The 12,220-nt window shown below is 43.5% G+C and overlaps 1 protein-coding gene across 14 annotated transcripts in view; it reads left to right on the forward strand.

Moving 5' to 3' along the window:
• Window positions 1-12,220, forward strand: part of PTPRM (protein tyrosine phosphatase receptor type M) — a 1,480,454-nt gene that overhangs the window by 823,256 nt on the left and 644,978 nt on the right. For all 14 annotated transcript variants that reach the window (XM_069218824.1, XM_069218808.1, XM_069218810.1 and 11 more), the window contains exons 12-13: window positions 2,575-2,848; window positions 3,878-3,914. In XM_069218824.1, the coding sequence (XP_069074925.1) occupies window positions 2,575-2,848; window positions 3,878-3,914 (311 nt within the window). The remainder of the gene's footprint in view (window positions 1-2,574; window positions 2,849-3,877; window positions 3,915-12,220) is intronic.

A 12,220-nucleotide genomic window follows, 5' to 3' on the forward strand; every position in this document is an offset into this window, starting at 1 on the left:
GTATATGACTTAAAGAAAGGCTGGATGGCATGGTCAAAAATACTAAAGCTGGTTGACATTGTCTAGTGAATTTACAGAGACAACCTGCATATACTCACCAAATTTGCCAAACATATAATGCGCATGTTAGTTTTACAGAGTGATCACCAGAGGCAGAACGACCACGGTCAACATTATAGTTTGACTAATCTATTCTGATTTTCTTTTAAAACACACACTGCACAAGCCTTAACCAAGTCGGTTTCTTGCAGTGTCCTTTTCCACCATTGCTAGGTAGAATTCTTGGCCGATCAAGCAGTTTTAAGTGCATGAGTGCTCCAAAGATTTTTCAGTGAAACATCTTCTCACCTTGAACATGGAAGGTATTAATGTGCTGTACATCCGCAGTTTGCCCAGCATTGGCCATTATGTCATTGCCAAGGTTATGGATATGCTGAGGTAAGGCAAGCAGTTGGGGATGGACATCAAATTGTAGCTCGGAGTTTCAAATACAGCCCCCTTTCATGGGGGTGATTGAAAGTGCAACATCTGCTAAATTTAATTTTGCCTGTGCCACCGAAAATCATTCACATCTGCCCTCCGTGTATCTTATTAGAAGTCACAATCATGGGATCCCTCTCGTATCAACTTATCTGGATGACTTTACCCAGACTGTGGTCAGAGTAATTCTCAGCTACCATCAGATCTTCTCATTCAGGTGGACTTGAATAAGGATGAGAGTTTGAGTACATCCCTGGGCCCTTTTTTCTCATCTGGGTGAACGTGGAAATTATAATATAACCTGAAATAGTTTCATCATCTGAAATTCCCTTAGATGTTTGCCATTTCATGTGTGTAGTGGACCTGATATTAGATCTTACTGGCTTGTCTGTAGTTTGGCAGTCTCCATGACAGTTTTGTCACTTCTGTGCAAGTCTCAGCTCTCCATCACTTCTCCTGGTAAACTGACCTAAGTAGGGATCTCCATCCTGATAATGGTCCCATGGTGTAACTCCCAACGCTCCACAGTGGTAGATATGATGAAACATATGCTTTGACTTCACTCCTTGCTTCTAAACTTAGCTATCTTTTTTAACTGATTTTTAGTGTTTAGTCTTAATATTTAACTTCAGAGCGCTCACCTTGGTAAGATTGTAATTGTGACTCACACTGTCTATTACAACTTCCTACAGCAACACCATGCATAACAATACAAATGGAGCACAACTTTGGCAGACAGCACCGGCTCTTTCTATTTAAGATGTACCACACCCATGCTATTTACAGCCATATTTGAAAGTGCAGCACGTCTCCTGTCAAATACAGTTTTCTACAGCAACAACATGCATAGCATTACGAGTGAAGCAGCCCTCTGGAAGACAACTATCAAGTCTATCCATTTAGGTTCACCACACCCATGCTACTTCAGCCATACATAAAAGTGCAGAACCTCCACTGCAACACATCTCTGGCCTTCACACTTGCCATCCAACATTTCACTTGTGGAGCACACTTCATCCCAGGATAGACGGATGCAAGCCCCTGAATGAAATCCTCCGCAGAAGACACTGTGCAAAAGGCCACACCAATGGGTGACCTTTTTAAACATTGTCCAATCATAGCTACCCGTTATAAAATTGTAAGGCTTACTTTTTGTTTGTTTTTGCATTTTATAGAAGGAAAAGCTTGAGTTTTTGTGTGTGCTGACAACAGTGAGATATGTCTAAGGATCCCTCGGATCGCTGAAATGAAATATAATACCTACATCTGATACGTTCTGAGCAGTAGCTCAGGTGCAGAGCTGTTACACTGATTTTCTTAATGTGAGTCTTTTGTAAGAATCATGATTTCTTACAGCCATTTTTAGGGGTGAGCTCAAAGCGCTCTGTCCCACATTATAATCTCTTTGGGCTTCTAACCATGTCCATGTCACGTAAGTCACTTTCATTGGTTTGTGGGCTTGCCTTTTAAAATCTGCTTGCTTTCATTAGTGAAAGGCACGCATATGTCATGCCTTTTCCGGTGTTTAGCCCTCCTTAAGCGCACTGACCAACTACTGAAAACTTAAGAGGCTCGATGTTTTCCATCCAGTTTCTGGACTACTTTTTTTCATTATTTCGCAACGCGATCTCCCTGGGCAGTAGTCGAGCGCTTTGCATAACATTGATCTCGTTACAAAGGTAATTGCACTTTTGCAGGTTACATACATCACTGCACTTTTGCCGGTTACATAGATAATTGCACTTTTGCCGGTTACATAGATAACTGCACTTTTGTCGATAGGTTTCACTGCCAGTGAACTTTTATTTCCCTTTGTGTGTCTGCTTTGCGCTGATGGCGGCCGTCGGCTCGCTTATATGAAACTTTTACTTTTCAGTTTATATGGCAAGAAAAGTCAGGTTAGTCAAGTGAAACTGTTTTACTTTTCATTTTCAATTTATGTGGCAAGAAAAGTCGGGTTAGGGGCTTACAATGCTAATTGCTCTAACTCGAGCAAACGCAAGACCCATTCCATTGCAAATGCTTGTTACATTAAGCTCCGATATAAAAAATAATTTTAAATAAAGCCAATTTTGTCTTTTTTTTTTGCTTTAGTGGCTACCAAATCGTGGTGGAGGAGGAGCGTCCCCGCAGGATCAAGAAGACAACGGAAATACTGAAGTGCTACCCAGTGCCCATTCACTTCCAGAATGCATCGATTCTGAACTCCCCCTACTACTTCGCGGCCGAGTTCCCGGCCAGGGCCCTTCTCATCCCCCAGCCCTTCAGCATCGGCGACAACCGGACCTACAGCGGCTTCTGGAACAGCCCGCTCCTCCCGCACAAAAGCTACAGCGTTTATTTCCAGGCCTCGAGCAGAGCCAACGGGGTGAGTCTCGTGACGGGGGCCCGCGCGCTGTGATTACATTTGAAAGGTCACGTGTTTTCCTAAACCGGCAAGATAACAAGAAGGCCCTAAAACTTGTCAGGCCCGGTTACTTACTGGGCAGAGGGAACACGGTGTCCGCCCGAGAGGAATCATTATCCCTGGCATGTTGTCTTCGAAAGCGTCAGGTTGCAGGGCATGTTGTTTCATTAGGAGATGTTCTGTCTGCACATCCTCGCTAGCGCGAAGACGCCGAGGCTTATTAGTGGCGCTTACGGAAGCCTCCCCGGCACGGCTCCAGTGATTACCTTTACCCGTGCTTTTTGGAGTTTTGCTTTTAGCACTTCAGGTTGAGTGTCTCGTTGCTTGCTGCAGCGTGTGCCTTCCTCGCTGTCACTGCTCAGCACATCTAGGCTTTACAATGGTCTGCACTTTGTATTTCGCCGCTGAGAAAGGAACTATGAAAAGATTGTTCAGTCTGCTTTTCAGACAGTGAACCCCAGCAAGATTTCATGTTCTTCAGTCTTCGTGGGGTTGTTGACTTTTCCGGAAAAATGTTCCTGAGCAGGGTTGGCCAGTCACTTTCACCCTGTTTGTTGGCTGTCTCTACCCCACTTGGGGATGTTTCTGGCTGTGTCACCACTGGCCTCCCTTTTAAAGGGCAAATAAGATGTCTGATCTGATTTGCTCTGAAAAAACAGCGAGCTGACATGTAAGGAAAAAAAATCCGAGCAGTCATACTTAATATTCTTCTCTTAACGTTTGATCAAGTGGCAAGTAAATGCTTAAGTATCGCATATTAGGGTTTACATTTTCGTCAATTATCCTTAACCACAATGATCTACTGAAGCACCAGGAGGCTACCACAGTTTGGATATTCACTGCTAATAGTTGGGCATGCATCCTTAAATATATTTGCGAGACACTTCTATTGAAAACTAAATAGATTTACTGATAGAATGTTATTTGTGGTACATCTTTCTGTTTAGATATCACACCAAAAATTATATGTTCTTCATTGTTTTTAAACAGGAAATCAAAATTGACTGTGTCAGGATTGCCACAAAAGGTACAGTATGTTAACAGTCCACTTCATTTAATATATTTGTAATGTCAATTATGAAGTCATAAATGAAGTGTAGTGTTCTCAGCGAAGCACTTGACCACAACTTTTTTTCTCTGAAAAGTCTGATCTGTAATTTTGAGAAATAGTTAAAATGTACTCTATGCTGTCTGTTAGAAATGGGGTCTCTAGTTGGCAGTCGGTTTGCATCCTGTCCAAGTAGGGATCCTCACTTTAGTCAGGATAAGGGAGATTCCCAGCTCAGATAACCCCAACTCACCCCATTGGTAGCTTGGCACGAGCAGTCAGGCTTATCTCAGAAGCAATGTATAAAGCATTTGCACATAACACACGGTAATACAATGAAAATACTACAAAAGGACACCACACCAGTTTTAGAAAAATAGCCAATACCTTTATATGCCAAGCAAGGTCAAAACAAGAAAAATCCAACATACAGTAATAAAGCTATCAATTTTGCAAGAATTAACTTAAAAATACATTTCCTTGAAGTCAAAAGCTCTGTCTGGGGCTATCACGGCGTCGTGAACAACAAATCGCAACAGTTCAGTTCAGCCGCAGCGTCTCCTGCCAGCTACGGTGTTGGGAAGACCTGCAGACAGTACTTTGGAAATGTAGGGTGTTGTGACCTTTGCAATGAGATCAGGAGTGCAGTATAACAGGCGTCAGTTCCAGAGGTCAGTGCGGGGGTCGTCGGGCTTTTAAAATCACAAGTGTTGCAGATTGAATTCCGGGCTGATGCTGAAGTCAGAAGCGCTGGCGTGGGTGGCATGTCACAGTGCAGGCAGCGGCTCGGTGACGGCGTCCTTCGGCATTGGTGAGACCAGGGCTGCGGTGTGAAGTGCGGTGGTGCGACATGCGGTGTCTCGCAGTCACGGTGCAGGCAGCGGTGGCGTCGTTGCTGAAGCGTTGTTGTCGGTATGCCCAAGGCTGCGGTGTGGAATGGGGCGGGCTCTGTGCAGCCCCCACGGGTGTCAGTGCAGAAAGTGGCATCTGTTGATGACACTGGAGTCGATGGCACTGGCGTCATCGGACTGGGGCTGCTGTGCCGGATGAGACAGTGCTTCCAATACCTCACGAACAGTGTCCACAGGCCGCGGTGCAGGCAATGGGGTCGTGTCAGCGTGGAGTGGTGTCGTATGGGATGCCAGGGCTGCGGTGTGAGCAAGCAATGCGGAATGTGTCGCCCACAGGTCACGGTGCAAGCAGCGACTCTGTGATGACATAAGGTGGCGGCATTGGTGAAACCAGGGTTGCAGTGCGACTTGGGACATGGCTTCATGTGACATCGTCAGGCCATGGTGCAGGCAGCGGCATAATTGACGGCGTCAGTGGTGTTTCTTCTGTTGCAGCTCAAGAACACACAGTTCCCAGTGCTGTAGGCAGATGAAGCTGAAGACTTTGATATCCCTGAGACTTCCAACAGGAGACAAGCCATACTCCAAGCCCTTGGAGAAACTTTGCAAGCAGGATACACAACAAAGTCTAGTCTTTGCCCTCTTTAATGAAGAAGCAGCAACTGCAGGCCAACCCAGCAAAGCACACACAGCAAAGTGTTAGTACTCCCTCTTCAGCTCATCAGCTCTTCTCCTTGGCAGAGGTTCCTCTTGATCCAGAAGTGTTCTAAAAGTCTGGAGTTTTGGGTCCACTACTTATATCCAGTTCTGCCTTTGAAATAGGCGAACTTCAAAGGAAAGTCTCTATTGTTGACAAGATCCTGCCTGGCCCCAGACACACACCAGCGGGTTGAAGACTGCATTATGTGAGTGCAGGCACAGCCGTTTCGGGTGAAAGTGACCACTCCTACCTCATGGCCCATCAAGATATGCAGGCTACACCCCGTTTCCCTTTGTGTCACTGTCTAATGGAGAGTCACAAACAGCCCAACTGTTAGTCTGACCCAGACATGGAATACACAGGCAGAGGTCACAGGAATGGTTAAGCAAGAAAATGCCCACTTTCTAAAAGTGGCATTTTTAAACTGACTATCTAAAAACAACTTTACCAAAATATATATTTCTAAATTGTGAGTTCAGAGACCCCAAACTCTAGATCTCCCTCTGCTCCCAATGGGAAACTGCACTTAAAATATGTTGAAAGGCAGTCCCCATGTCAGCCTATGAGAGAGATAGGCCTTGCAACAGTGAAAAACGAATTTGGCAGTATTTCACTGTTAGGACATGTAAAACACATCACATCAGTACATGTCCCACCTTTAAGATACACTGCACCCTGCCCCTGGGGCTAGCTAGGGCCTAACCCATGGGTCCCTTACATGTACAAAAAGGGAAGGGTTGGGCTTGGCAGGTGGGTACACTTGCCAGGTCGAATTGGCAGTTTAAAACTGCACCCAGGCACTACTGTAGTAGGTCTGAGACATGTTCACAGGGGTACTTGGCTGGCACAATCAGTGCTGCAGGCCCACTAGTAGCATTTGATTTATAGGCCCCGTGCACACATAGTGCACTTTAGTAGGGACTTATGAATACATCAGATATGCCAACCATGGATAAACCAATCACCAATACAATTTATACAGGAAGCACTTACACTTTAGCACTATCAGCAGTGGTAAAGTTCACAGAGACAATAAACCAGCAAAAACAAATCAGAACAAATAGGGAGAAGATAATGAAAAGTTTGGGGATAACCCTGCGAAAAAAAATTCCATTTCCAACACTGTCTTTTTTAATCTGCACTATAAGAAGAAATCTTGCATGAATTATACTTACATTCGCCCAAAATATAAATGATGTGACTATCAGAAGCACACATACCCTTTTTCGGTTGCTCATAATACCAATGTGGTTTATTTCAGCATATGTAAAGACCTGGCTATTATACTCCTAGAACAGGACTCGTAAAAACAACAAAAAGGCATTGTTGCAGCATTACTTACAACCAACAAACAGTTTGTTAGCACAAGTCTGTGTCTATTTGTGTGCTAAACGATTAATGCGCCTATTTAATAGGAATTGTTTCCTATCCAGGAATGCCTGGGACCTAATTATCATGATCAGAAGCTCAACTACATGCATTACATGCTAGTCACTGTTTGAATATATTGGTGTGACTAAGATCCACCTTCTGTGAGAAATAAGTAGCTCCATCTTTGAAGATGAAAAATCTTTCCAAGGTCTAAATTTAAGGATTTGGATTCAGAGTTTGAGGAAATATCAGTTAACGTCATGTTTGGGCGTCATAACTGGATGATACACAAGACCTGGCTTGAAGCACTTTGTCACTAAAGCAGTTGTTAAGGTAGAAAAATCCCTGACTTGCTGTCAAGTCTAGGTGAGAATTTCCATTGCTTTAGAAATATATATTGATAAAAATACTTCAGATAAATGACACCGTACAGGACCCACTGATGCCTACAGATTTGTAGTGCTGTACTTCAACTTCAAGATCTTTCACATAGCAGGGGATTAGCCAGAAAATTAAAATAGCCCCTACTTTGAACTAAAGCACTGTTGCCACCATGCAATAAAGCAAGTGAGCCGAACACTCCCTAGAACAGTTTTTGTCTCTTCCACACATGCATCTCTCCATTCATTCTTTCACCCTTCCATCCACCTGCTGATATTCACCATTTCATCTTTTACATTGTGCCATCCATTCATCCTTTCATCCACCACTCAATCTTCCCCATTCTATCCATTCATCTATCTGTTCTGCCATCCGTCCATCAGTCACCCATCATCCACTCTGCCATCCAGCCACCTGTCCAGACACTCTGCCATCCGTCCATCCTGCCATCCATCCACATATACACTCTGCCATCTATCCATCAATGCATCCACTCTGCCATTCATCCATTTAGGCACTGCCATCAATTCACTCTGCCATTAATCTACCCATCCAATCTGCCATCCATCAACCCTTCCATTTATCCACCATCCATTCAGCCTCTCTGCCATCCATTCACTCATGTTTTCACCCATTCATCTATCCATCCCTTTACTCTGCCATCTGTACACCTGTCGATTCACTAACTTATCCATCCTTCCATCCCCTTATTCTGCCATCCTTTCACCTGTTCATCAGCTATCCATCCATCCACTCTGCCATCCTTTCACCTGGCCATCCACCGATAAATTCACTCAGTCATCTGTTCACCCATTCCTTTACTTTCCCATCCTTTCACTTTTCCATCCACCTATCATTCAATCACCCTTTAAAACCACTCATTTATACACATACCCATTCATCCACCCACTCATTCAATCATACTTCCTTCTTTTCATCCTTCCTTCCACTATTCATTTCTTCCACTATTTTTTCCCTCTTCTATTTACCCAGCTGCAATTTTTCCTTGCTCCCGCTTGTTCTTCTATTGACGCTTTATTCCTGTTTGATGCACTTTTGTCTGCGGAGAGGAATATGAAGATCCTATCCCCACACCACCTCACCCCCCACTATAGCTGCTAAAGCCGGGGTTTCGCAAACCCCCTGCTTGCCAGGCACTCACTGTTTATTTGCTCCCCCCTGCCCCACACTGCTTAGGAACTCTGAATCACCTCAACAATTGAATTGAGAGGTGTTAAAAGTAATTCCTGTCTTCAAAAAGAGGGGACCTATTGAAGAACTGAGATCACCTTGCTACTAGACACACAAGGCTGAGGACTGACTACTCAATGTAATAGATTTTACGGGGGTGTCATTTCAGAATGCACCAGAGAGCTGTGTAGAAAATCAATAGTTCCTTTGATTATGTTAATGTTAAATTATATGAACAAGCCAAAGCTATATTTTAAGACATATGTTTATATATTCACACATAACTAAATTACATTTCATCTTGTAGAGAAAACTTTCTAGGCCGATTTAATAGATCATATTGTGTGGTATATTGCACAATGCTGGAACCTCCCTGTCTTCAAAATGTTATGTTTAAATTCCCAGTATCTTTGATCCTTGTGATTGTCTTGTGCAGATAACATTAATGGTTAGCTCAACAACACTTTTTTAATAAGTTTAAATGCATGACATTTTCCAAAAGGTGCTACTGATTATTTTTTTTAAACTATATACATGTATCGAATCACTTGACATACAATATGTACAGGCCTCATCTACTTATATAAATGCTAATCTCGAACAATTGTTCTGTTAACGCCATGTTATATAAAAGCCTAAACATGGAAAAACTGTGCCACAAGTGACTTTCACTGATAAATCAAAATCGCACCAAATAGTGAGGTGACTTTTTTAGATATATAAAGTTGAGACACATTTTTATACAAACATGGCACACAACTGCTTTAGATTGCAGCCAATAAAAAATTGTGCCCAGCTAAAGCATGAAAACAATGCTATCATCATTGTCGTCTCACTAAAATAAGCATCTAGCATCTAAATTTTGCAGGAAAAAATTAAACTATTTGGAATGAAATGAAACTTTGGAAACATTGAATCAAACTTTGTACAGCTGCATTACTGTTTGACTTTTCACTACAAAAAGTCGTCTTTTTCTCATTGTACCATATTTCCCGAAATACATTTGATAAACATGTAAAATAGCTCTCCTACTAATTACCGCGTGTGGGAGAGCTTAAACTGAAGTCATTTTTTCAAGTCGAGTGAATGTGCTTTCTTTTTTGTCAGTTTTGTTACATTTTTCACTGAATATTTATATCACGTAATAAAATGTAGTGAGAAGTATTTTAAGCCCATGGACATATTTTAGGTCGAGCCTGTGTGAGCATGCGCTCTTGCTTGGGAGACTTGTTTTTAATAATGAGGCTTAGAACTTGCCCATTGCTTACCATTCATAGGCATTATTGTCATTCTGTTTGCTGCTTTCTAAGTGTGCCATGCTTCACTTCCTTTTCTTTTAGTGAAGCATGGGCTATGTACAGACTAATTACGTTTGATTAGTGTCCACTGCTGCTTGCATTGCAATTCAGGTACTATTATAAATAGTCTGTGTGTTCAAGAGAAAAGTCGTTGACGTAGTGATTTCCACAGCAAACTATGAATACACCAAATCACTTTGGGCCCCTGATACAGTGCACAGGTTCTGTAGCCATTCTGTGGAAATAAAAAATGCTTGACAAGCACCTGAGAAGATGTGGATTACTCATTAAAATGCCGCAGTTTCTTTAGCCTGGCCTGTGTAATGTCTTTCTTAGCATACAACCAGTTCACATACGAATAGGTCATGCATATCTGTAAGCTATTGGCAATGGCAAATGGGTGGGGATTGAACAACAGGATGGTGTAAAAAGCTCAATGAAACTGCCAGCGCTGGCGGCTTAATAGCACTTTTTAAGGTTGAACCTGTGTGACCATGCGCTGGCGCATGCGCTCTCTTGCGAGACTCTTGGGTTAAATAATGGGCTTGAAACCCGCCCATTGCTTACCATTCTTTGGCTTGATTGTCACCCACCAGATTGCCAAGGCCCATAGCCTGCCCATTGATGGGACCTATTGGCTCTGTCAATGCATGTTTAAATAGAGAGTAGAAGGCAAAACCACAAACCACTACTTCAGACTGTAGTTACTCTTAGTCTCAATCCAAAATAAAATGATGGACAGAGTGTTGAAACTTTTCAAACACTCACCCCCAGTCACAGATCTGGGTTTAATATATCGTTATTTTGCTTGCAATGTCACCCTAGTTTGGACCCAGTTATGTGCAGATCAGTCTTCACCATGCTCCCTATGGGAACAGTCCATCCCGACCTGCCAAGCCAGGTCCTCCCTGGACAGAAATCACCCCTCATCAGTCAGGCTAGCCTAAATCCAGTGGCAACCCATATCTGGGCATACCCTAGCCACTTAGGGCAAACATAGCAACATCACAAAATAAAATGATGGATGGAGTGTTGAAACTTTTCAAACACTCACCTCCAGTCACAGATCTGAAACCAGTCCCAGGATGCTTGTGTCCGGTCCATGGAAGACCTAGCTTGGCAGTTCAGGCTGGACTGTTCTGGGGAGAAGGGTCAAGGCTAATGTGCATATGGCTGGGTCCAAGTTGGGGTGGCATGGTCAACAAAAGAACAATGGATTTAACCCAGATCTGTGACTGGGGGTGAGTGGTTGAAAAGTTACAGCACTCCGTCCATCATCCTTTTATGTTGTTACTCTTAGTCTAACAAATGAAGTAAGTGATTGAGCAAAGTCATTTTAGTTCAGCATTGTTTCACTAGTAATTGGAAGGATAGTTTTAGGTGAGAAAAGTGCCCTCCCTAAACTGTGCGAGTGACGGGAACAGGCTGTGAGCCTATATCTAGCTGTATATATATTTGCATTTCTAATATATTCACTTAAATAAACAAAGGTTACAGGGACTTTATAGTTAGGCTCACATTTTAAACGTACAAAACCATTGAAATTCACATGTTATAGTTTGAGTTATCTCAGTTAACTATAACTTGTGCCCTAAGGTAACTATAACTTGGGCCCTGCGCCATGCACGGTTTTTTTCATCAAAACTTTTACTACAAATATCACATTGATATTATCAATGATGTTATCGAAGATGTCATTAGTGTCATCATTTTTGGGTAATTAGCATTGCATAGCAAGGGTACGAGTTATAGCTATCGTAGGGCATGAGTAATAGTTGGCATTAACTCAAGTAACTATAACAGGTGAATTTCTATTGTTTTGTACATTTAAAATGTGGTTGGAGCCTGAAAGCCCCCACGGTCCCAGCTGGCTCCCCGCCTCCTCTGCTCTGTAACAGCAGTTTCCTCTGTCTCCCTGCCTACATCTCTGCGGAGACAGAGAAAACCTCTGCCCTCAGTGAGGGAGAGCTGTTTGATAGCTCTCCCTCGCTGCTAGCAGAGTGTTTGCTGTGGCTTGGCAGAGCTGTCAAAGCTACAATCACCAAATCCCCGGTGCGTTTCTGTGATTATGTTCAGAGGAGCTGTGACCACCCCCCCCTTCTGCACATAATCACAGAAACGCCCTGAGGAGGTAATGTTTCCCAGGCCTTGGGGGACATGGCTCCCCTCTGCACATAATGAGAAATGCCCCAGAGAAGTGGTTATACCCAGGGCTGTGTGTGGGGGGGGCGCGAACCCCCCTTGCACATAATCACAGAAACACCCCAAGGAGGTGGTGGTCCCCGGGAGGGAGGGGTGCACACCACATACAGTATGACAAATGCCCTAGGGAGGTAGTGGTCCCCGATGCTCCGGGGGGGGGGAGGGGGAGGTTGCGCAGCACTCCCACATTATATTGATATAAAGCCCCATGGTGGTTGTAGTCCCTGGGGCCAGCCCTCCTACCCCGTAGTAATTTTTTAAAGCCTCGGGGAGGTGGTGGGTATGAGGCTG

This window comes from Pleurodeles waltl, chromosome 2_1 (genome assembly GCF_031143425.1).
Source record: "Pleurodeles waltl isolate 20211129_DDA chromosome 2_1, aPleWal1.hap1.20221129, whole genome shotgun sequence".
NCBI lineage: Eukaryota > Metazoa > Chordata > Amphibia > Caudata > Salamandridae > Pleurodeles > Pleurodeles waltl.